General features: G+C 52.2%; 1 protein-coding gene across 9 annotated transcripts in view; it reads left to right on the forward strand.

The window, feature by feature from the left end:
- PLEKHM2 (pleckstrin homology and RUN domain containing M2) overlaps positions 1–23,588 on the forward strand; it is a 54,351-nt gene extending 30,763 nt beyond the window's left edge. For 5 of the 9 annotated variants that reach the window (XM_030537954.1, XM_030537955.1, XM_030537956.1 and 2 more), the window contains 15 exons: positions 975–1,061; positions 2,311–2,370; positions 6,779–7,013; positions 11,542–12,303; positions 13,066–13,135; positions 13,625–13,715; positions 14,152–14,216; positions 14,774–14,862; positions 15,880–16,012; positions 16,529–16,719; positions 17,528–17,593; positions 19,510–19,669; positions 20,605–20,784; positions 20,874–20,990; positions 21,848–23,588. In XM_030537954.1, the coding sequence (XP_030393814.1) occupies positions 975–1,061; positions 2,311–2,370; positions 6,779–7,013; positions 11,542–12,303; positions 13,066–13,135; positions 13,625–13,715; positions 14,152–14,216; positions 14,774–14,862; positions 15,880–16,012; positions 16,529–16,719; positions 17,528–17,593; positions 19,510–19,669; positions 20,605–20,784; positions 20,874–20,990; positions 21,848–21,985 (2,444 nt within the window). In that variant the 3' untranslated portion in view covers positions 21,986–23,588. The other 4 variants (XM_030537959.1, XM_030537958.1, XM_030537962.1 and 1 more) reach the window with 4 other exon arrangements.
- The last annotated feature ends 451 nt before the right edge of the window (positions 23,589–24,039 follow it).

The following is a 24,039-nucleotide window of genomic DNA, read 5'->3' on the forward strand; positions in this document are numbered from 1 at the left end:
TGTGGGAACGGGTGATAAGGAGCCGACTCTAGAGGCCAGGAACGGGGCCCCTAGTTAGCACTCTGCGCCACCTCAGTCTTGCATGCGGAGGTGTGGCCTGTGGAGACTACAGGTCCCAGCATGCTTTGCTCCATCTTGATCCAAGCTGCCAGACCCTCCTGCCTAGACTGAAGATAAAAGTTTTTCAGCCCACATTTGTCTTTGATGTTTTCTTTGCCTCAGGGCACCTTCCAGTTCTTCAGCCTTAAAATTCTCCCAGTGCTACAGGGAGGGATGCTCCTTTTTGCAGGAGCTCACTGTTATTCAGTGGAATTCTCTAGCGAGGAAGGTGGAGCGGAAAGGCTCTGATTCGGTTCAAAGCCCAGAGGATGGACACCCGTCTCCTTGGTTTAATTGCTCCCATAGATCCACCTGACCTTGGGCAGTGATTGCAGGGAGGCCGGGTTTGCGTCTCCCTCTTGCAGATTCAGCAGCTACTTCTTTCAGGCCTGAAGAGCAAAAGCCAGTCTGCTTGGGCATAGGCCTCCTGCTTCAATGTGGCATTCAGGTCATCGATCTACAGAGGTTCATGTGTAACAGTTACACATGCATGGTGGGTTAAATGGACCTGCGAGGGCTGTTCCCAGCTAAGCAAGGGAAATAAAACTCCAAGCATTAGTCCTCTGGGCTTTTTCTCTTGTCCACAAAACAAAAACAAAATCAGCTGAAAAGCCCTGGGCAATAATTCAGCCAGCTGGCAGGGGGCCTTGTCTCAGGCCCTGCTCTGTGAGGCTCTGGATACAGAGTCCATGATTAGGCCAGCTTGACAGGACTGGGATGACCTTCCAGTCCCTGTTGTCGGTTTGCAAAATAGAAACAAGGATATTTACAGATTTTAAGGGAGGAGGGTGGCCCAGTCGGGATAAATGTCTTCCGGCTACACACAGCAGTTAAGTTCACAGCAATATTAACGAAGTCTTTCCTCCGTTCTCCAGCAGGCTTCCCGACATCCACAGTACAGCCAGCCTGTTGTTACTGTCAGAAGGCAGTCAGGAGCACTGCTGAAAGCCCCAGCCGCACAGGTCGGAGACAGGGCAGGGCAGAGGGCAGACTTAGCAGTAATTAGTCCATTCTGTATTGATCTCCAAGCCCTTGTTCTCTGCCATTTTACTGGAGACTTGGCCCAGACTGCTGGCTCACAGCGTGTCAGGTCTCCATTGTAGGTGTAACCCACCCCCGCTCTGTCGCCATCCGCAGAACATGTCTGGGTCCCGGGAATACTCTTTTTTTATGGAATGTCCATTCGTCTGATATTGCTATTGTGTGGCCACAGTGGTTAATACGGTACCCAAATAATCTTAAGAGTTAAATGCAGGAGACGCAGCTGTGAGGTTGAAACTCCCAAGAAGTTGGAAGTGTGGTTGAGAAATGGGAACTGGGAATCCCAGCTGCTAGGTGCCAGTTTTGGCTCTGGCACAGATTCACTGCGTGACCCTGGTTAGTGACCGCTCAGCTCTGTGCCTCAGTTTCCTCATCTCTAGACAGGGATAATACTGGCTGTCTCATCCCCCTCCCACAGTGATGTAGGGGACTCAGTAAAATAAAGTTTCCAAAGTGCTTTCAAACCGTTGGCTGGAACGTGCAATCAGCACACAATGTTATTTACATGGGCTTGCTGCAGGATGTCAGGTGTTGGGTTCTGCGTTATATATGAGCAGCCCCTATTCCTCTCAGTGGGTTGTTGACTCTGAAGCATAACAATAGCAACTGGACATTAACTCACTAACTGTTTCACTGCTGATCATTGTAATAGGAACATCCAGCTACTCTGGGATTGTAGGTGGAGCTTGTTCAGAGGACCAGTTTTTCCCCTTCGTCTAGCCCCTGGCTTTGTAAATGTTACTGAATTAAATATCTCAATACCTCTGGGAGGCAAGTGTAAGTGGGGAAACTGAGGCACAGAGAGGGTAAGTAATCGCCAAGCTGATCCCTCAAGTCATTGGTGGAGCTGGGGTTGGAATTCCTGGCCCCCAGCCCAGTGCACATGCCATTAGGCTATGCTACACCAATCATCCGTTTTCCAATTTTAACTTTACAACCCCTAGCATAATGGGGCCCTGATCTCTGAGGGGGGCCTCAGAAGCTACTTTAATACAAACAACTGTGATGAGTAAGGCTGACTTCCTTTTACATACATGTTTCCTAACCAGTTTCTCATTCTTTTCAGATGATTATTTTGTTTACCCCTCACTGTTCACATGCTCCCCCTTTCCCCCATCCCTGCTGACTACTTGTGTTTCTAATCCTCCGTTTTATCCCTCATTTTTGTAGATTATGATTTTGGAGATGTCTTTCCTGCAGTGCCGTCCATACCCAGCTCAGCCTGGGAAGGTGGGACATAGTCATCTGTTACCATGTTTATCTCTTCTGCATCCTTTCCATACCAAGCTTGCTGCATGCTGTGGATTTTTTTAAAATAAGAACGAATATTCTAATCTTGGTGGAATTCTGTAGCAGCAGAAACAAGCTCTGTGTTGAATGGGTCTTCTGACCGCAGAGTTGGAGTCAGATATTGTGTCTCCTACTCTGTATGCTTGTGTGTGAGGTTTCCCTCCAGTTAGTGAGTGCCCCACAGAGATTCTGACATTACTATACATCACAGAATGTTGTGACTGTTTCTCCTGATTCTTGCACCTGGCATATGTGTCTGACCGATGGTTTTAAGATACTCTGCTCAGGACACTTGGAGCTGAAGTTTCTATCAAGTGAAATTGAATTTGTTTAATAAAATTATTAATATATTATCTGAGCTGGATTAACAAGGGAATCTTTTTACCAGACTAATAACGAAACCCGTTAAATGAAACTGACACACAGTGATCAGGGAACATCCCAAATGTATATCAGGTAGTGATAAACTAAAGTACCAAAGCATTCCTTCTCAGTATACAGCTGTATATTTCCTTCATGTGGTAAAGAACAGATGTGTTGATGAGCAGGTGTGTGCCTGGATGTTGCAAGAGATCTACATTCATAAATTACCCAACAGGATATTGCAAATGGCTTCTGATGGAATTTAACTTTAAATAGATTTTTTGTTCATTTATAGGCAAGTTGTTTTTTTTTCTCCCCCCCCCCCAGGCCTTGACTTAGGCTTTTCTCCTGGGTTAAAATATCTATCAAAGCCATAACCTTCAGCTAATGACCTTATTTCGTTTGGTCATTGTTCCCTTTTTTAACCCTGGCTGTCAGCAATCTTTATTTCTTAGAGTAAAGGGCACATCTTCATTTTATAGAAATCTGTTCTGCTTTCTCTGCGTGGAATACATCATCTCCGCTCACATAAAGACACGACTAGACAGCTCTGTGTATTGTTCATATATAATTGGATTAGGAAATCTGTCTTCTTTACTCATGGAGGAAATATACGTATATATTTTCTGTCATTTCTACCTAAAAGCTTGATAGATTCCTTCAGCTGAAATTTTTTTGTATTATCATCATCAAACCGATACCTCATACAGCATTTTGGTAAAGATCTGCTTGAATTCCATTAGGATGGCTTTTGGTCTCTAACATTCCCTCCTCTCTATAAACTTTCTCTCTCTCTCTCTCTCTCTCCAAGCACAACAGACACTCTTTGGTTTTCAGAGCACACTGAGTAGCTGAAAACAAAAAAAACACTGAACCTTTTCCTGTTGCAGTTGCATGTGGTTAACACAGGGTCTGTCCTAGCTCTGGAGTTCTCTGCAGCCAGGGTACTAACAGCGTCTGCTATTCTGACCATTCCTGGAAAGAGTGGAATGAAATAATCTGTAGATGTTTCCTCACAGCCACTGTTCCCTCCAGCACTTCCTACCAAGGGGTCCTGGACCTGTGATTTCCCTCCCCCCAAAAGCCAATGTTCCCCCCACCTTTACTCACAGCAGCTCCTTCTGGAAGAGGCTGTGAGCTTTTTAGCCATAATGTTTTGATTGGGCCCTTTGGTTACCATGGATGGAAGAAATTAGGTTTGATGCAGCTGTGGATTGCTGGACAGGGGATATTGGACAGCACTCCTGGTGGCTGGTTTTGGTGTTGGTGTGTAGTAGGTGGGCCTGGTGCTGTACGTATTATCAATTATTATTGTCATGTCATCTCCCCTTTCCTCCCTACCCCCAGCCAGGCAGCATCCAGGGTGTCATTTTATGGCAAGCCTGATTGGCTTTGAGAGGTTGTGATTAATTCTGGTGTTTCATACCAATATAACAATGGTGTTTGTTCCCTAAACTTGTAAATACACTTTGAAAATGCAGAGAATATTAATTTCATTTTTAAAATAAGAAACAATGGGCTACTTAGTAGTCTGTGTTGTTGCGTGGGCTGTGGTTTAATCCTCCTTACTGTGCGAGATCTGTGCTGCTTCTATGAGCAATTTCCATTCATGCCACTATAACACAGCCCCACCTGTGCAGTCTGATCCTTGGGGGCATGGTGCCACCCATGGGGGTCAGATTGCAAGGTCAGGCACTGAATCATAAGGATCCGATTTTGCAGTACTGATCAAACCTCACTGCAATAACCTTGCTTGCATCAAAAAGACCCTTCTCTTCTACCTTAGCTTACTAAATGGATTTTTAGCCATATACACAAAAAGCAAACAGTTAAGAATTTGTACCCCTCCGTTCATCCTTCCTCATTTAAATGGACCCTGTCAGAATAAAATCCTGTATTTTAGACAAAACCAAATAACCTTATTGGTAATAAAGGTAACAAATTGGTGGCTGAAATTGAAATAGAACTTAAAAAAGTCATTTAATTTTTCTGTTTTACTCAATTTGGATGGTGAAAATTAGGGTGACCAGACAGCAAGTGTTAAAAATCGGGACAGGGGTGGAGGAGTAATAGGAACCAAAAATCGGGACTGTCCCTGTAAAATTGGGACATGTGGTGACCCTAGTGAAAATAGACCAGTCAGTTTTACTTTTGCATCTATGCAATGGTATGACAGGGCAATGCTTAAATTTAAACAAAAACACCATTTCAACATTAATATTCACAAACCGTCTCTTAACATTGGATTTTATAAAAACCTGTTTGTTTTCCTAATGCAAAACCTACCTGTCAAGTGTAAATTACTGGACAGAGTCTCTTAATTCTGTTAAGCGTAGCAGGCTATTGTTTCTGTTTCTTGATTCGCTGAGCCCAATGCTTTAGGGTGTGGCTTCCACTGCAAACACTCGTGATCATGAATCTGAAATTAATTTCCTGCTAACACTTCCTTAAAATCCCTGCTTGCAGGAACATTGATAGATTCTTATCTGGCCTAAGAATATCTGTCTGAAGGGCATGGTAGTGTTCCTTTACCTGACTTGATTTTGTGGACAGATAACCCTGAGTGAGAATTGCGCGAGTCCACAAATCAGTATCTTCTGTCGATTACCACTAACATCGGCCCAGCCGGTTGTACTAAAACTTTTTCGTTCCCTGTGTCATTTCTTCTCTCTTGCTGCTGGATGAGTGATGTATTTCTCTGCCCACCCCGCAGACTCCTCTGTTTATTGTCTATCAGGAGGAAAGTAGCATCTGCTGTAACGGTCTATCCACTGCAATCTCAGAACTTCTCTTTCCAAAGCAGAGAGCTCCTGGCAAAGGGAGTCTGCGCATTAATGGAACCTGAGCTCCACAGGGAAAAGGCAGCTAAATCCACCACTACCCCTTTGTGGAGAACTGGATGCCCCTGCTCGGATAGTTTCTCTGAACTTTTTCTCTGATTTCTCATCAGAAACTTTGGTGAAGTTAATGAAGCTCTTTTTTTCTAGGGGTCTTTAAATCACCAGACCTATAAGATCAGAAGGATAATTTCTTTACTGGTTGGCCCTGGTTTGCAGTCACTGTGCTACCAGCCAGCCAGTTAAGATTGGTCACATCAGTCTTGGACCCAGTCAGTGTTGCTCCATAAGCTAGGGTGGTGGTGTTGAACAATGCAAGATATTCAATCCACAGCAGCTCCTCTGGTCCCTGCCATCCCTGGGGTTTCTGCACAGCAGCTCAGAGAGCAGCTGTGGCTTGGTCCTGAAGAAGTCAGTGTAATTGATGCTATTCAGGTCTTCCTCTCACACGTGCCCAACTTGCGAGGGAAGCTTTGCACTTCTCCAGCGCTGCCTGTGTATGTTTGCATGGCCCTCCTCCCACTGCACCTGCGTTCTGAGCCCGTTGAGGCTAGAGGCAAATGGCACCTTGGTCAGGCACAAACATCCTCTGATTCCAGTGTCTGCAGGTTGTTTCCCCCAGTGTCCAGTGGGTGTTTCTGAGCCTCCTGCAGGCAGCTGCCATTTACTGAGGAGCACAATGGAACTGAGGTCTGATTTTTCTCTATTGCCTCGCCTGTGATGTACCAGTGCGGATAGACCCTCCTGTACCAGGAGCTCCCATCAGACTGTGATCCTATTCAAAGGCTGCCTAGACAGGCACTGTCTGAACATTGAACTTCTGTTTTCAGGCGTTACTTTCCATTTGCTGGGAAATGCCGTCTGTGGCACTGATTCCGTCTGTGGCACTGGGCTCTCTCCTACCTGCCCACATATGCCCTCTCCCTACTGAATGCCCGCTGCCTGCAGGAGACTCCCAAATGCTGATCCTAATGAGCAATTTGATTAGCAAGTCAGAATGGTGCTCTGGGCCGGGACCTTTCGGAGTCCGCATTGCGCGCCATGCCTGCAGCCTCACTCTATCCAGGTCCAGAAGCTCAGTGGGGAATTCCTGCTCCCGTAATAGCAGCTGACTGGGGTCCTGGTTTTTCCCCTCTTCTCTTTCCCAGATGGAGACCTAACAGACACTCTCAGCTGCCCGCACTCCGTGGCCTCTGATCTGAATGGCAGCAAGTCTTCCATGAAGAGTCCAACGCAGCGCTACAACCCCTTCAACGAGGAAAAGGCTGAAGCGCTGTCCTCCGCCGAAACCACCCCTGCGCACACCGCCTCCCTGGAGAGGATGGACACCACGACGGAAGGCACAGACCAGCTGGAGAGCGGCACGGAGCTGGAAGTCATCAGGTCGGTGCCATGCCTCCCAAACACAAGGAGAGGGTCTGCAAGTTAGTTGTGGGAGGGAGCCAGCATTTTCCATGTGCTCTCACTTGGACAACCGGGGGGTTATTGCTGGAACTGAGAGCCCGGCAGGCAGAGATTCTGGGTTCTTGTTTCATATCTCCGGGGCCAGACTTTCCAACATGCTCAGCACCCATCAACACCCATTGTTCTCAGTGGGGGACGAGGCAGCATTCCTCCATTGTTCTCAATGGGAACTGCCAGGTGCAGACGTGTCTTGAAAATCTGGCCTTCGAATTTTAAGAAACTGATGCTATAGCATGGGGAACAGAATGGAATATCGTCAAACGAGAGCCACAGTTGTGGTCCCCTGGGACTAACTTTCCGATCCTTGAGCATGCAGGGCTGGCACTAAGAAAACAATCCTTTTCAGACTGATTTCATACGTATTAGCCGCTTTTTATTCCTGCTGCCCATCTCAGGTACATCTCCCGTAGTACCCTCAGCACAGCACCCTGCATTTAGCTTGGTGCATATCAGCTGTTTCCTGGTGCAGAATCTGAACCTTCTAGGTCTCCTCCATCCTCCTCCTGCTAATGGCATCAGCTGATTCATTCCTTCATTCAAGGCTGCCAGGCCTCTTCCCCTATGGCCTCGAGATGCCTGACCAGCCTAGAAACAAACCCCATGAAGGACATCAGTCGGTGGAGGCTGATTATATGCCACCCCCTTGGTAGGCTGATGAAGATGCCGTGTGCAGGGTGGCCTTGGCACAGTCTGACCTCTGGCTAGGAAAGTCCACCTGGTGAGAGCTATAGATTTCTAGGCACAAGCTGATTTGCTGTAGATGCATCAGATCTTGTTCCTCCAGCCCCGGGGAAGCTGGCTGACAATTTATCATCAGCAGAGAAGCCACGTACTGTTTTAAACGTTTATCCTTTAAATCTGCACACCTGTATTGCTTTCTTGGCCTGTGAATGTCTGATGGGGGGTTACTGTTTGATAATACCTCTCTCCAGAGCAACTCCCAAGTGATGCTCCTGGCACACAGCAAGTGCCGCGGGCTCTCCAGTGATCACAGAACCTCTGTTTAGTTTCCCATCAGAAAGTCAATACTTCCAAGAGCCCAATGAGGGCATTGATTGAGACCAGACCGAAGAGGAGGGTGACCCTACTGAACCACTAACCCCCCCTGCAGTAATACCCTGGGTTCTCCCCAGAAGTTTCTTGCCCCTGTTCACCCTGTGGTGTCCCAGCCTGGTGCATGTCCAGCTACCTGATAGCTGGGGGAAAGGGCAGTGGTCTCACAGAAGCAAAGAAACAGCTGCTACTTCTGACCTGCCAGGCTTTCTCCAATGCTGGGAGGCCAGTGAGAGGGTTCGGATTGCATTCTGCTTTCTCTGGGGAACCTCCCTATGCTCAGCACCCAGCCAAAGGGAACAGGATAATAGGTGTTCTGGCCCTTAATAGCAGCAACCCTGACTTTGAGCCTGTTCATGTCTGTGGCACAAGCACCCAGAACGCCACCTTCCACATTTGTATGAGAACCGCAGTGTCCAGAGTGTCTGGAACTAGAAAAAGGATCAGTGTGGTGGGTGTACTGCTCCCTCTACTGGCAGCTAGAGGCACTCCACAGTTATGTTGAATGTCCTCTATAAACTGGCACCTTAGAGTAGAGTGGGGCAAACGACGGCCCGCAGGCCCCTTCCCTCTGGCCCCCGAGCTCCTGCCGGGGAGCGGGGTCAGGACAGGCTTGCAGCCGATCCGGCCCCGCGCAGTGAGCGGGGCTGAAGCTAGCCCCTGGACCCTCCCCTTTTGCTCCCCTCCCTCCCTGCTGCCCTCTCCATCACAGTTCCCTCAGCACCTGGGCAGCGCAGCTGCAGCTCCGGCCAGGTGGCACGGCCATAGCGCTGCCAGACCTGGTGCTCCAGGGGGCCGGGAGCAGGGGAGGTTCTGTGGGGGGGCGAGGAACAGGACAGATTGCAGGGGGGCAGTCAAGGGGCCTGGGCCCTGCTGCTGGGGACAGGGCCCGCCTCCACCCTCAGTATATCTAGCCCATCCCCAGGAGCCAAGCCCAGACAGGGAGAGCAGCCAAACGAGCAGGGGAAACGCACTGGGAAAGGACTGAGCCCCTCTTTCCCCCACCCCACAGGTAATGTGGGGCAGGGACAGCAGGGAGGGTTGGACAGGGGCGGGAGTCCCAGGGGGGCGGTCAGGGGGCAGAGAGCAGGGGTGTTTGGATAGGATGCAGGAGTCCTTGGGGGGCAGTCAGGGGTGGGGAGTAGGGAGGGTTGGATGGGGGTGGAGATTCTGGGGGGCTGGCTAGGGGGCAGGGGCCAGGCCATGCTTTGCTGTGTGGAAGTAGACAATAATGATCAACAACTGCATCTTGTTTATACATATTCCTTCTGATATCTTACTTTTCTCCGCAGTTCCTGCTACAGTCTGTGTTCCATTCTTATCTAACACAAGGTCGAAAAACAGTCTCTCTTACAGCTTTTTCCCCACTCACTTTCCACTTGCCCAGGCCTGGCCTTGAAATCTCGCGTTATTAGAGCTAGTGTTAGCCTGACTCTTTCTCTGTTCCTAGAAACTAAGATATCTGCGTTCAAATTCCCTTTATCCTTTTATCTACTTCCACAGCTGTTCGGGGAGGCATAACCTCCCCTGGCCTTCCCTACCCGGCCCGCCATACAATTTCTGTATCCAATGTGGCCCACCCCTGCCTTAGCCACTAACAAATTTATTTGGGCATAAGCTTTCATGGGCTAAAACCCACTTCATCAGATGCACAGAGTGAAAAATACAGTAGCAAGTATAAATACACAGCACCTGAAAAGATGGGAGCTGCCTTACCAAGGGTGGCGGGGGGTCAGTGCTAATGAGGCCAATTCATTTAGTGTGGATGTGGCCCATTCCCAACGGTTGACAAGAAGCCACATCCACCATGATTGAATTGGCCTCGTTAGCACTACAAAAAGTTATTTTCCCTGTGTTGATATTCACCCCTTCTTGTCAACTGTTGGAACTCATAGAATCACAGAATATCAGGGTTGGAAGGGACATCAGGAGGTATCTAGTCAACCCCTTGCTCAAAGCAGGACCAATTCCCAACTAAATCATCCCAGCCAGGGCTTTGTCAAGCCTGACCTTAAAAACCTCTCAGGATGGAGATTCTACCCTCTCCCTGGGTAACCCATTTCAATGCTTCACCACCCTCCTAGTGAAATAGTGCTTCCTAATATCCAGCCTAGACCTCTCCCACTGCAATTTGAGACGATTACTCTTTGTTCTGTCATCTGCTGCCACTGAGAACGGCCGAGCTCCATCCTCTTTGGAACCCCCACTTCAGGTCATTGAAGGCTGCTATCAAATCCCCCCTCACTCTTCTCTTCTGCAGACTAAATAACCCCAGTTCCCTCAGCCTCTCCTCATAAGTCATGTGTTCCAGCCCCCTGATCATTTTCATTGCCCTCCGCTGGACTATTTCCAATTTGTCCACATCCCTTCTGTAGTGTGGGGACCAAAACCGGGCACAGTACTCCAGGTGTGGCCTCACCAGTGCTGAATAGAGGGGAAATAATCACTTCCCTTGATCTGCTGGCAGTGCTCCTACTAATGCAGCCCAATATGCCATTGGCCTTCAACTAGGGTGGAAGTGGCCTTGTTACCACGTGGGGGGTCAGTGCTAAGGCAACTCCCATCTTTTCATGTGCCGTATATTTATACCTGCCTTCTGTATTTTCCACTCCATGCATGGCTGCCCCTCTGAAACCTGACTCCACAAACTGGAAACCAGCTCTAATTGCCATGGTTTTGTCCAGTGGATTTGAGACCATTCAAAGTCCTTCTCAGTTTTGCTCAGTGTGAGCTCATGGTACCTCCTGCTGCTGGTGGAGGGCATGAGAGAAGCTGCTTTGAACTGGAGATGGTTCTTCACTTCCTGGCTCCCCATTTCAGATTGATGGGGAATTACACCCTCTCCCTTGTCAGAACACTGGTCCCCAAGAATGTCACATTTTCTGCCTTTCTTGAGAGGCCTGGCATGGAGACAGGGAATATTTTGAATGCAAGTAGAGAGGCTACAACAAATCCAGTGGGCTGGCCGGAGGCAGGGAAGGCCAGTGCTTAGAACAGGCTGAACGAGAGTCGGGAGACTTGGATTCTTTCTGCCACTGACTCTCACCTAGTGTCCTTGGGCAAGTCACGTAACTTTTTTCTGCCTCCATTTCCCCATCTGTAGCAGGGACTAATACTGCCAAGCTGACAGGAGTGTTGTGCAGCTTCAGTTAATGGCAGCAGGGGGCAGTGTGGTTCTTGGATGAAAGGTGCTGTGCTGTGCGTCTTCCTGTTCAGCTCTGAAAATACACCCCTGGGCTTTTCTCCTCTAGCCCATTGTTTGTGCAGTAGAAAAACTACCCCACTCATATGAGGAATAACCTGGAGCGCAAGAGGGAGCCCAGGGTTCCCTCCCATGGGCACAGAGGGCAAGGTTAGGCTCTGGTAACATCAGTGCAGGTTTCTCCCCTTGCAGATTAGCTAAAAAGAAGAAAACCGGCAAGAAAAAGAAGGTGAAATTGGAGGAAATGGTGAACCCCCCTGCCCCCAGTGCCACAGCAGCTGGCGGGGATGGTGGCCTGAACAGACTGAGCGAAGGAGCTGAGCTGAAGATAGACAGCACGCCGCCCTCTCCAGCGGGCCAGGAGAGGCCAGGAGAGAGCAGCAGGCACTCAGCCCTGAGCCAGCTGGGCCTGCGGATCCCAGAGATGAAGGACACCTCCATGAATAGCGTGGGGCAGCCCCTGAGCAAAGTGATCGACAGACTGAACGGGCAGCTGGACCCCAGTGGCTGGAACTGCCCTGTCGAGCCCCCTGAGCAGTCCTTTCGGACTGGCATACCAGGGGAGTCCCCGGATGGGCCGCCCTCTGGCAGCTATGGCGAGGGGATTTCGACCCCCATGGACTTCTACCGCTTTACCGTTGAGAGTCCAAACTCTCCTGCGCCAGGTGGTGGCAACCATGACTCTGCAGGGGCTGGCCAACCGCCACATGTTCCTGGTAGCCCTGAGACTGCTGGACAAGAGGAAGAAGGAGGAGAGGGAGAAACGGCTGGGGCGGTAGAAAACGCTCAGGAGGCAGATAAAGCCCAAGCCAGCGAAACGGAGACTGGCCACACGGAGGCATTCAGCAGGCTGAAAGGAGACCAGCCCAGTCCCTCTCTGAGCAGCGCTGATGACTCGGGGGTGGAGGAGGGCCAGGGCAGCCCATCGGAAATGGCCCATCCATCGGAGTTCAGGTAAGGCAGAGGGGAAGGGGGTATCTTTGCAGCAGCCCGGCTCCGACTCTGAGGAGCTCGGGACGGGACCTGGAAAGCAGCAATGTGGGGGAATGGCTCTCAGGATGAAGTTTTCCCTCCATGGGCGCGAAGAGAAGCTGTGGGTGACAGTTTGCTCCCCTCCTTGGTCTGAAAGAGCTGGGAGTTGGGGGTGATTTTCGGGCAGGGTGGGGTCTGCCTTTTGGAATTGGGGGTTTCTGTAAGAGTTGGCTCCTTTTAGCTGGAGTTTGCCATTGGCTTTGTCTGGGTGCTGGGATTGGGGTGTTGAAATGATTGACTAGGGTGCCCAGGACAGGGATAGAGGCCTTGATATGAACTGAACAGAGTAACCCATAAACCAGGGGAGTCCCAGGTTTTCCCTCTGGGAAGGCAGGCCCTTCTGGGGAGTGCAGGCTAGGCAGGGGCGGGGCGCAGGAGGTAGGATGGGGGGGTTGGGGGGGAATAGCTGCCTTACCCTGTATAGTCATTGCTCCAGTGGGTGGCCACCTGGCCACATCCCCTGCCGGCCCTTGGCACAGTGGCCACAGAAGCAGTTCGCAGGTGAGTGGCAGGTTCGGAGCTGAGCTCACCCCAGGACTCCAGAGCGTGCAGTGCCACCTCATCATCCCACTGCAGGCTGGGACCTGGGGGCCTCCACCACTGCATCTCTGGGCTGCACTCGGGGCCCCTGAGATATGTCTCCCTACATATCAAACCCTCCTTCCCACTTCTCTCCTCACTCAGGGTGGATAACAACCATCTATTGCTGCTGATGATCCATGTCTTCCGGGAGAATGAGGAGCAGCTGTTCAGGGTAAGTCTGGCCACGTGGAGGCAAACTCTTTCCTCAGCCTCCCTGGTAGCAGCTGTGGTGCCGAATGTGGGTTATTGAAGGATGAGAAGGAGGCATTGGCATTTGGGAACTGGTGGGTTCCTCTCCATACGTATTCCTTATCTGTCCGGCAGGTCCCATCTGCACTAGGAAAGCTGCCGTGGGGCTGGGCTCAGTAATAATATCATTAGTGCATGGCCCAGTTACCCCACGTCTGCCTTCTGGAGCAGGTGAGACTGGGGCATTTCAACGGCTGTGGCGCAGTCCGGGAGCATGGTTATTTCACGGGTTGGTCTCATCTGGGCTAGAGAGCCAAAGTGCACGTTAGCCATGTTGGAGGCCACCGCGTGCTGCCCAGATCCCGAAGCTCGTAGCTGTGCACAGTGCAGGCGGAGCTGTGGCCCGGCTGCGTTGTGAGCCGCGAGCTGGGAGCTCTGTTCTTTATGAGGCGTCTCTCTCCTTTTCTCACAGATGATCCGAATGAGCACCGGGCACATGGAGGGGAATCTTCAGCTGCTCTATGTCCTGCTGACGGACTGTTACGTTTACCTGATCCGGAAAGGTATCCCATCCCAGGGGCCTCTCTAAATTACCTTCCTGGGAGGCACTATGGAGGCTGGCAGGGGGCTTTAGGTTCAGCAGGGGGGTTACCTGTAGATGTATTGTGAGGGTGGCGTGTGGAGTACATGCCCCACAGGTCCATACACAACCAGCTGGCTCCAGGACAGTCGTAATGCTACTTCTCAGCTGTTGGGGGAACCAGAGAGGTGCAGACCTGCTTAGGTAACAGGCACTGTACCTCACCAGCTAGTCTGCCAGGGACAACCCTTCCGGCCCCTGGAAGTTCAGATCCCCTCCTCCTGCTCCTCAGAATCCCTGGGCTGCTAGTTCTGCAGACTGAGCTACGGCTGCTAGGCGGTGGGCGAGATCTGGGCAAATCTCTGTACTGCGTTTTGGGAGTGTCCTCCCCACCTGCTCATACACCTGTCCTGTGCTAGGAGCAGCAGAAAAACCGTACTTGGTGGAGGAGACCGTTTCGTACAATGAGCTAGACTACATCTCGGTGAGTCCAGGCTGAACTCACAGCAGCTCATCCAGGCCTGTCGCTCGCAGGGCGTAGCAATGCGCTGGGGAAAGCAGAGGAGATGCGCAGGAAAATGCCTCTTGCTTTGCTTGGCTTTTCCAGTCCCGGGGTCTGTCCCTCCTTCTCTCGCTGTTGGGACGTGAGAGCATCACAGAGGTACCAAGAGGGGCTTTGTGCCACTCAGAAGCAGCAATTCCCAATGGAGTCAGGAGTGGTTGGAAGATGCTGAAGAGTGAATCTTCACTGGCCGGCAGATTTGCAGCCTCAATGCCAGCGACCTAACTGGAGGTGCAGAGGGCAGCACCTTTGCCTCCTTGGCCCTCTGGTGCCACCTGTACCTGCCAACGTCATCCCATCCCAGCTGTTGCTCTGTCACTTGGGCTCCGACACAGCCCCCGCTGCTGGCTCCCGCTATGGCTTTTAGCCAGTAGTACATCGGCCTTTCCAGGGCACGCTGGTGCCTTTCCAAAGCCTTGTCCCCATCCTGCTCCTCTGCCTCCCTAATGAGCCTCCCTAATTGTGTGTTACCACGGCAGGTTGGCCTGGATCAGCAGACAGTGACGCTGGTCTGCACCAATCGTCGGAAGCAGTTCCTGCTGGACACCGCTGATGTGGCCCTTACAGAGTAAGCAAGACTGGAGTGCGCAGATGGGTTGCTCTTTCCATGTGCCTGGGGCTACTTCTCGGCCACTTCCCTTAGATCTGTGAAATGACTTGTGCAGCAAATACAAGTGATTCTAATGAAGGGCAGCGTTGGGGGCGGGGCTGGATCTCACAACCGCTCTCTCGTTGTTGTTTAAAAGTCCCAGGGCTGTTGCTCAGATTTGAGGGTTGGTTTAACTACAACAGTTTAGCCCCACAAACGGTTTGACTTTGATTGCATTAAAAGTTGTGAAATGCTCCCAACTGGTTGACATGGTGCTGTCTGCAGGGCCTGCTGCTTTAAATACCCCTCGAATTATCTTTGCACTGCTTGCGTGTGTTTGGTTCCCAAGACCCACTGGGGTGACTGTGTTTTGCTGTGAATGGCTTTGCCTGTTCTTACTGCAGAATGAAGGTTTGACATCAGCCTTCTCCCCCATGATCAGGGGGACTGGCCCCAAACAGAACAGGGATGAGGACAAATTGTCGGGTTTTGAGTTCCCTGGCAAATCTGCAGCTCTGCTCTCAGTGTTGGGCCAGGGAGAAGGTGGTTTGTGCCCTCTTGGACTCTTTAGGCCCCATGTGAGCTCTTAGGCAGCACTCTGGACTGCTCTATCCTAAGCCAGCCGACATGTTCTGTTTTCCTTCCCAGTGGGTTACTTCAACAGGGCTTTGTAAGTTCAGGGCCCTGAGAGGAGCATTCTCAGGCTCCTTCCCAGGGACTAGCGGCTTCAAAGCTTCCATTTCCTTGGACTCTTACTTTATATCAAGACCCTTTAGCACCTTTGGGCCCCCATCCTGCAGTTGGAACCATGTAGGTTGAACCTTGTGAGCCCCCCTGCGATATCGGTAGGGGGCATGGGTCTGCCCTGGCGGACCTGACTGAGTCTGCACTGTCCTTTCTGAGCTGGCATCCCAGCTGTCCTTGTGAATTGTGCTCCAGAGGGGGGCGAGTCCGAGAAGTGACCTCAGCAAAGATCTCTGTTCCCCCCTCCCCCAGGTTCTTCCTGGTCTCCTTGAAGTCAGCCATGGTCAAAGGCTGCCGAGAGCCACCGTACCCCAGTATCCTTACCGACGCCACTATGGAGAAGCTGGCGCTGGCCAAGTTTGTGGCCCAAGAGTCAAAGTGCGAGGTGAGGTGGGAATTAGGGATATCTGGAAATATTTTCTTCACTGACGTCTCTTCTTATCCATGCACCTTCGCAGAGAGGGGCTTCTTATTGGACTCCTGTGCTCTGCTCTGCAGTGCCCTCTTCCCACAGGCATTAACCGAACTGTGCAGATCAGTCCTCGCCGCCTGTCCCTGTGGTCTGTTCGCTGCTCCACACCACCCCAGAGGTGGCTGCAGTTTCAGCAGCGGGGTCCTTCAGTGTCCCATCTATCCTGCAGAGGGCTGGTCTGAGTTCAGTTGTTTGGAACCGGTGGAAGGTGCTCTGCGCTATATTAATCCGTGTGCCATGTAGTCTCTGGCAGGAGTGACTCTCTGACTTGCTGCCCAGTCCTTTTCTGACCAGGCCCTTAAGGCTCTCAGCCAGTCCTGGAGATGTGACTCCTGCAGTACGGGCTCCCCTGCCGCTGTCCCTGGGATTAGCCCCATTGCTGTTAGGCCTGGGAGATTGGTAACACTTTGCTCGGTCTGTCTCTCCCAGGCTTCCGATGTGCTCGTGCGCTTCTATGGCCTCGTTCACTGGGAGGACCCCATGGATGAGGCATTGGGACCGGCCCCTTCCCTTTACGCATCTCCTGAGAACTCAGTCACTAAAGAAGGCATCCTGCATTACAAGGCTGGGACTTCGTACCTGGGGAAGGAGCACTGGAAGACCTGCTTTGTGGTGCTCAGGTGGGGGCTGGGACTGTGTTTACAGGGGCGCGCTGACAGGCTTGGGGTGTGGAGTGCTGAGGGAAGGCAGTGCAGTGGGAAAGCCTCATTGCCTGGCACGAACGGCCTTGGCTAGTGGAGCCTGGACACCCTGGGGCAAGTTCAGGATGGAAAGACACCGACCCGTCAGCCCTTATTGACCTTAGCAGATTGGCACCATAATACAAGGCTAACTTTTATCCAGGAGCAGGAGTGGGCCTTCTCCACACCCCTCAGACCTTCAGATCTCCCCCACAGCTGCTAGATCGGGTGTTGTTTGGAGCCCACTATTGTTTCAGCTCCAATAAAGCCAAGTGACCCCTCGAGGCAGAGCCAGAGCTGGGACTTGAGTCCAGTCTTGGTCGCTTATAGCAGCAGCCCTGGGAGCTAAGCCCCCTGGGCCAACCTGCACGTGATGTAAATTATACTCTTCTTGCTGCCCTGTTAATGCTGTACCATGATAGCTAGAGATAGAGAGAACCCCACAGATCATTGATCCTGAAGCCCAGGAAAAAATCCCCTCATCGAGACTGTATCCAATATCCAGGTGCAGAGCTGACCTGTGCTTCCTTAGCTGAGGGACACGGCTACAGCTACAGCCAGCCTTTCGTAGCATCCGTGTGGCTCAGTCCCGTCACAACCTGTGCTGTGCTACCAGCAGGAATCCAGTGTCTAGCAGGGAGGGAAGTTTTTATGACAGCTGCTGGGCTAAAGTGTGGGGAGGTTTGTGGTGCTGGTCAGGCAGCACTAGCTGAGTTATCTACTTTTGTCTTGTGTTTCCAATCAGCAGCAATGGGATCTTATACCAGTATCCAGACCGCACCGACATTATCCCTCTGCTCTCCGTGAACATGGGGTAAGTGGGCATTAAGCATGTTAGCTGTGGTGCAGTACTGTAGCAGTATTCCTCTCCCTACTGAAGTTGTACCTGCCATAGGCAGCTGATTGTGTCACTTGGTCTCATTAGAACTGACCTGCGGAGTGAGCTGGGGTGTGCTTGTCTACTGGAAGGGATGTGTACGCTGAGTACATCTGTTACGTCTCTGCACCTCCCAGTCTCTCTCACCAGGAGAAGGCAGCAGGACACATTTAACCTGAAGCAGAGAGCGGTGGATGATCTTGGATGATTGGTAATGAGAGCTGGAGCCTTTCGCCTGTACTTCACCGGTTGAGATCCCCCAGCAGCAGGGATAGAAAGTCAGTGAGACCTGAGGGGCATTTGGTCCTGTGTAAAATGAGTTGGGAGGCAGATCTCAGGCCAGTCCCTAATGTGCAGGGTTCTGTGCTCAGCATCAGAGACCACCATTGCAGACAGCCTCAGGCTGAAGGTTGAATGAGCCATGGAGACTGGAGTCCCATGGAGTCCCTGCAGGTTGAGGCCGAGGTACGTAAGCTCGGCGAGATGAGGCCACTTGCACTGTGCTGGAGATAAAGGACTCCATCCATTTCCCAGGACTGTTGATCCAGCGCAAAGATCATTTGAAGCATAAGTCTGCTGGGGATAACTAGACAGGAATTCCCCAGCAGGTGGCAGGCTGTTAGCAGTGATCCCAGGGTACAGAGATCGGTCGCTCTCTGCTGAGACCTGGCTGAAATACAACACGGCAGAAACTTTTCTCTTTCTGTGTAAAGTCAAACTTGGTTGGGATCTGGAAGTCAGGACTCCTGGGTTCCATTCCTGGCTCTGCCACTGACTCCTTGTGTAACCTTGAACAAGTCTCTTAGTGCCTCGGTTTCCCCATTTATCGAAAGTGGGTTATTGTTTGAAACTTTGGACCTAAGCATGTGCACAGGTGCCTGTGAAGTCCAAGGGAGCCCCAGCCTGTATCTGAGAGCAGAGTATTCCCGTTAGCAATGCTGTGTGCTTTAAAGGCTGGTAAGGACAGGAATACCATCCTCTGACAGCAGAGCATGTGACTGGAGGCTTGTTTATGTCCTGCCTGTTTTACATGCCCCAGACCCTGGCGTCTGACCCAAATGAAATACATCAGACTGCCCGCAGTGCCCAGCAAACCCAGAAGCCAGATTTCTAGACCACAGTGATCAAAACCAACACAGCGACTTGCACCTGGGAGACCCAGTGCTGCCCACAGGGCCTGGGTGTGCTGGACTCACCGGGGCGCGTTTCACCGAGCACTGAGCTTGCATTCTGTGCTGTCTGAAGCTTTGCGCAGTCCTCAGAGGCAGCCCTGACCAGAGAGTGTTGCGCTAACCCAACGGGAGGTGGCAAAGGTCTGGGGTGATGGTGAGACCAGCGACACCACGGGATGCCGCAGACTCTGAGCTACCTAGAGACAGCCCAAGGCAGGCCTGAGTCATTGCTGCAACAAGTGCTGCAATGGTACATCCACCCCACCATCCGCAACCAACATTCCCTCCGGTCTGAGCCTCAGCCAGGCCGTCATCGGCCTGGCCCCTGTTTTGGCCAGACACTGAGAAAGCCAGGAATCGACAAGGCCGAGATCAGGAGCCGTATGTCAGAGCTAAGAATCAGCACAGCCCCAAACACCCCCCGGGCACTTCCAGTGGCTTCTCATGTGCATTGGAGTGGGGGAAGAGGAGAACAAAACCCAGAATCACCCCACCTGAGGGGTCCTCTGGCTGACGGAAGGTGAGGAGCCTCAGCGTGTGAGAGGAGCATCTGTAACACCTGATGATGTTGGGGCATGTCCTGCCCTTCCTGGAGCAGTGTGCCCAGGCACACGGTGGATCTGGGCCCTTTGCTCTCCTACCTTGTGGTCGTCTCTGATCTCTGCTTTCTGATCTTTTCAGGGGGGAGCAGTGTGGCGGGTGCCGGCGATCAAACACCACGGATCGCCCCCACTCCTTCCAGGTGATCCTGACCGACCGCCCTTCCCTGGAGCTCAGCGCCGAGAACGAAGAGGAGATGGCAGACTGGATGCAATACTTGTGCCAGGCTGTCTCCAAAGGGGTGAGCAGGTCCCCACGCGCTCGCTGATCGGTGTGTGGCACAAGGCCACTTTGCATCATGTCAGGCCATGATCTGTTTTCCTGATCCTGAATGGAAACCTGCCAGCCAATGAAACTTTTTGTGTAGCACTCTGCACCTAGCATGCAAGGGGCGTGGGGGCGGTGCGCTGCGGTCCAGCAGCATCCTCTCTAAATTACACACAGTTTTGTCCATCTGCTTCACATCCATCCCATGTGTAAAGGAGCCAGGCTCCCCGGCCCCCTCCCTAGGGGTTCGTTGGAACACCCCCCCCCCCCGATTGTAGCTGATAATTCTGAAGCAGAACCCTCTGAGGTCACTTTCCATATTGGGGCAGTGCATGGTCCTCGGTCCCAGGTTTGTAAAGTGACTCTGCCGGGAAGGAGACCAGGCTCAGGAGAGGCTGGGGGCTCAGTCTCTGGGGCAAGGAAGCAGCTGGTGAATCAACCACTGCTTCCCCCTCAGCCAACAGAGCGGCACTGGCTTCGAAGCACATCTGTCTGTTCAGCAACTTGGCCAGCCCCTCCCCAGAGCATCTGAGCACTGTCATTTGTAGGGCCTCTGCGACTGGACCAAAGGGGCAGCTCTCGGGGATCCTTAAAATAAATAATGAGATGGGGCCTTGTGCACAGCCCAGGATTTGAAGCTGCAGAGGAGAACGGGCCAATGGAGAGCAGGCAAGATCCTCCGCTGGTGTAGATCAGTGCGGCTCCATTGAAGCCAGTGGAGCTGCACTCATTTAAACCAGTTGTTGTGGCTCTGGGCCGGGCAGTGGCTTCTATCTCAGATGCACAGAGCAGCATCTGGAGAGAGACCTCTGCATGTATGTTAGGGCTGGATGAGAAGCAGAGAATTGTGGCCTGCAGCCAGCAGGGTGACTGGTTCTAATGGTTTACCCTCCGCCCCTCCCCGAACAGGTTATCCCCCAGGGCATGGTCCCTACGCCCTGCATCCCCTGCTGCCTTGTCATAACCGACGAGAAGGCCTTCACCTGCCACGAGGACTGCCAGACGAGCTTTTTCCGCTCGCTCGCCACTGTGGAGCTGCCGGACGTGGCCGCTGTCTCTACGGAACCCGGCAAGGAGTACTGTATCATAGTGAGTGTGGGCGCGTGCCTGGGCCTGACTGGCATACAGGAGGGGAGCTTGCTCCAGTGAGTAACCGCTGTGCCTCTGTTGGTGTTTAGGAGTTTGCTCGGGATCGCCACCAGTTCCTGCCCCCCTGGGTCCTGTACTTTAGTTGCACTACGGAACTGGAGAGGTTCCTCGTGGCGTTGAGCACCGTTTGGAGAAATATCTACCAGGTAAACAGGCCCAAGGCAGCACCAGCTCATTGTTTGCAGGGTGAGCTGCCTGCTCCTGCATCCCTAGCTGGGTTTGGAGGCCTGATTCAGGGACAGGGTGGGGCTGTCTGGCCTTGCAGAGGTTGGCCTGCATCTGCCTACAGCTGGGTCGGGTTCAGACTCTCGGCCTCTGTGCTTAGGGTGGGAGAGCAGCAAAGATCCACTTAGCCCCCATTCCTGCCTTCTGCGGGCCGGGTTTGGTGGCCGTGGGGAGAGCTGTGTGCCTGCTGAGGGGGCAGCAACCAAGTGGTGTGCCCAGGGGAGCCATGGGCCATACCCACCGCTGGGGATGTCACATGGCTTTCCTCACTGGAGGCTGCAGCTCACAGCCGGCATTGGAGACAAGTCAGCTGTGATGTGTGTCCCGGGTCCAGTGGGAATTGGACACTAATTTACACCGTCTAGCGTCCACTCAAGACAGACTCTGTCCAGGGATAACAGTGGGGGCTGTGGGGCAGGGCTGGGGTGTGGGGACCCAGAACCGGAGTGGCAGTGAGTGAGGGGCATTGGGGTGAAGACTGGAATAGTAGGGAGGGCTGCAGGGGAGGCGGGAGAAGTGTCAGGAGAGCTTGGGAGGGAGGCTAACCGTGATACAACCCATTCCCCACTCTGCCAGTGCTGTTAGTCCTGCTCTTTCACAGACACTAGTTCATCTGTAGAGCCAAAGCGGTTCATGGTGGTGGCAGGTTCCTCAAACGGCTACGTGCCGCCCACATCCTGGGCAGTAACCCCGGGGTTCCTCGAGCCTGACGCAGCCCCTCGCTACGTTACAATCTCTGCCACTCCGCTCCAGTGACCTGTGGCTCTGCGTGTTCCAGGTTGATCTCCGGCACAAGGCTATCCAAGAAGCCTCAGTCAAGAAGAAATGCGAGGATGCCTTGAGCCTGATCCACAGCGCCTGGCAGCGCAGCGACAGCCTGTGCCGTGGCCGGGCCTCCCGGGACCCCTGGTGTTAACAGAGGGAAAGACACAACCCTACGTTATAAGAGGCCCAGACTAACCTACCCACCCCGACACTAACTCTGGGGGGCAATCCTGTCCCTTTCCCGGTGCAGGCAGGCGGACTCTCTTTAGCAAACAAGCTTACGTTCTCCTTGGCAGTGTTTGAACTCGCTGCAAGCCCGGGGTTCGCAGTGCTGTCCCTCTAGCTGGGAGCGTACGAGTGGATATCCTAGATCGGCCGAGCGCTGCCTCTCAGCGGTAGCAATGGCGGAGCTTGTGCTTGTTGAACGGAAGCCTTCACGCTGCACCATGGTACGTCGCTTCTCTGCTGCGTCGCAGCGGGACCATACGGTACCAGGCCCACAGCGTGGGGACGGCACTGGAGATGGGGGAGCTTCATCTAGATCTACCACCATGCGTGGATACCTGCCTCAAGTTCTTTGTGCAGAGGGCCTTGCAGAGACTCTGGCCGGGTCACCCTGCTGCCTCCGAGCAAGTGACTCTCTCTTTAAAGGAATGATAACCTAATATTAATGAGGGCAGGGTGTTCACTCGTTGCATCATTGGACACCAGACGGGTCCAAGCGCTTGTACTGACTAGTTGTTCATTTTAGAACACGTTAGGTTGTAAATGTGGTGAGACTGGAACAGTAAATAGCTGCTGCGCATGTTTTATCCTTGCTAATACAATCGCAAACTAATGCACTGCTTCACCTCAACGGGTGCTCATCCCCCCTGCCCCCCCCCCCAACACTTCTCCTTGACCATTTGTGAGCTGCATGTGCTGGGTCTTCTCTGCCCAGGAGATCTCTCTGGTATTAATCAATCTCTGCCCAGGGCACATAACCTGTCCCATCGCAGCCCTACAAAGCCACAGCGAGAAACAAAGATGTAGCTCGGGTGGAAGAAGTTGCCAGCTCAGTTTTTGGGCTGCGGTCATGGGTTCCTGGGTCTGATCTGATGTCTAAAAGGGGAGAGAATGGGAGAAGCTGGAGCATAGGGTTGTGCTTGATCCAAAATTAACCCTCTTCTGGATGCACAAGCAGCGTGTTCAGCATCAGAGATGTTGGCTGTTGGTATGTAGGCCCCTCTCTCTTCCCCCCACTGGCTGCTGCTGGAGTCATTAGGAGATTTGACAAAGGTGAGGGGGAGTGTGTGGGAAATACTGAAGCAAATCCAGGTAGCATAATGTGGGAGGAGCAGAGAGATTTAGACACATGGGGATTGAGAATTTCAGAGTATTCTGGAGGATTTAGACAAACACCTTCCATTCATTTAACTGAAATGTGTCTAAATCTCCTGGATTGCTTTGCAAATCTCAACTTTGAGAGAGGTGGTACAAATATGGGAGTTGGGGGTGGGGCAGGAAGAGGGATCAATTAACCCTTTGTGTGCAAAAGCAAATCCCTGTCGTCTGGGGCCATGTAAGGTAACAGCAATTATCCACTATAGAGAGTGGTTTGGGGGTTTTATTTGTTTGGGGATTTTTTTAATAAGTTGGGAGACCTAATATAATATATATTCATGGGGCCTTTTTTCCAGGAGGTGAACTATGTGACTGAATGTACGTGTATATACATCTGCTTCCTCTGCCCCAGAATAAATACTCATTGGTAACTCGGTGTCTGCCCTGCTGACTTCTGGCTAGCTGGAATTCACTCGTTGGCAGCTGGTTTTCCTCTGTGGCTCGCTCTAAACCATCATGGGTAATCTGTGGGCCAAGATCACAGTCAGTCTGGGGTCTGAGGCTGGTCCTGTTGCTGGGACGAATGAAGGGCTTTGAGAACCAAGCAGTGGGGTGTTGAAGATGGACAGTTTGCCGTGAAGGGCTCTGCCCACAGACTGAAACCGGAGACCTTGAGCCATACAAGGAATCTTGAAAAGAAAAATCCCTGCCTCCTGTTACTGTTCTTAGCTGGACTCCCCTGGGCCTGACCTAGGCTTTGTCTGCGCTGGATTGTTGCATGGCTTCCTAGACCTGACAGACTCTGGGGTGCATGCAGGTCCGTCAGTGTAAGGGTGCTTCCTACTGGTACAACGGTTCCCCTGCAGAAAGGGGCACCTGCTG

The sequence above is a fragment of the Gopherus evgoodei genome, chromosome 18 (assembly GCF_007399415.2).
Source record: "Gopherus evgoodei ecotype Sinaloan lineage chromosome 18, rGopEvg1_v1.p, whole genome shotgun sequence".
Taxonomy (NCBI): Eukaryota; Metazoa; Chordata; order Testudines; family Testudinidae; genus Gopherus; species Gopherus evgoodei.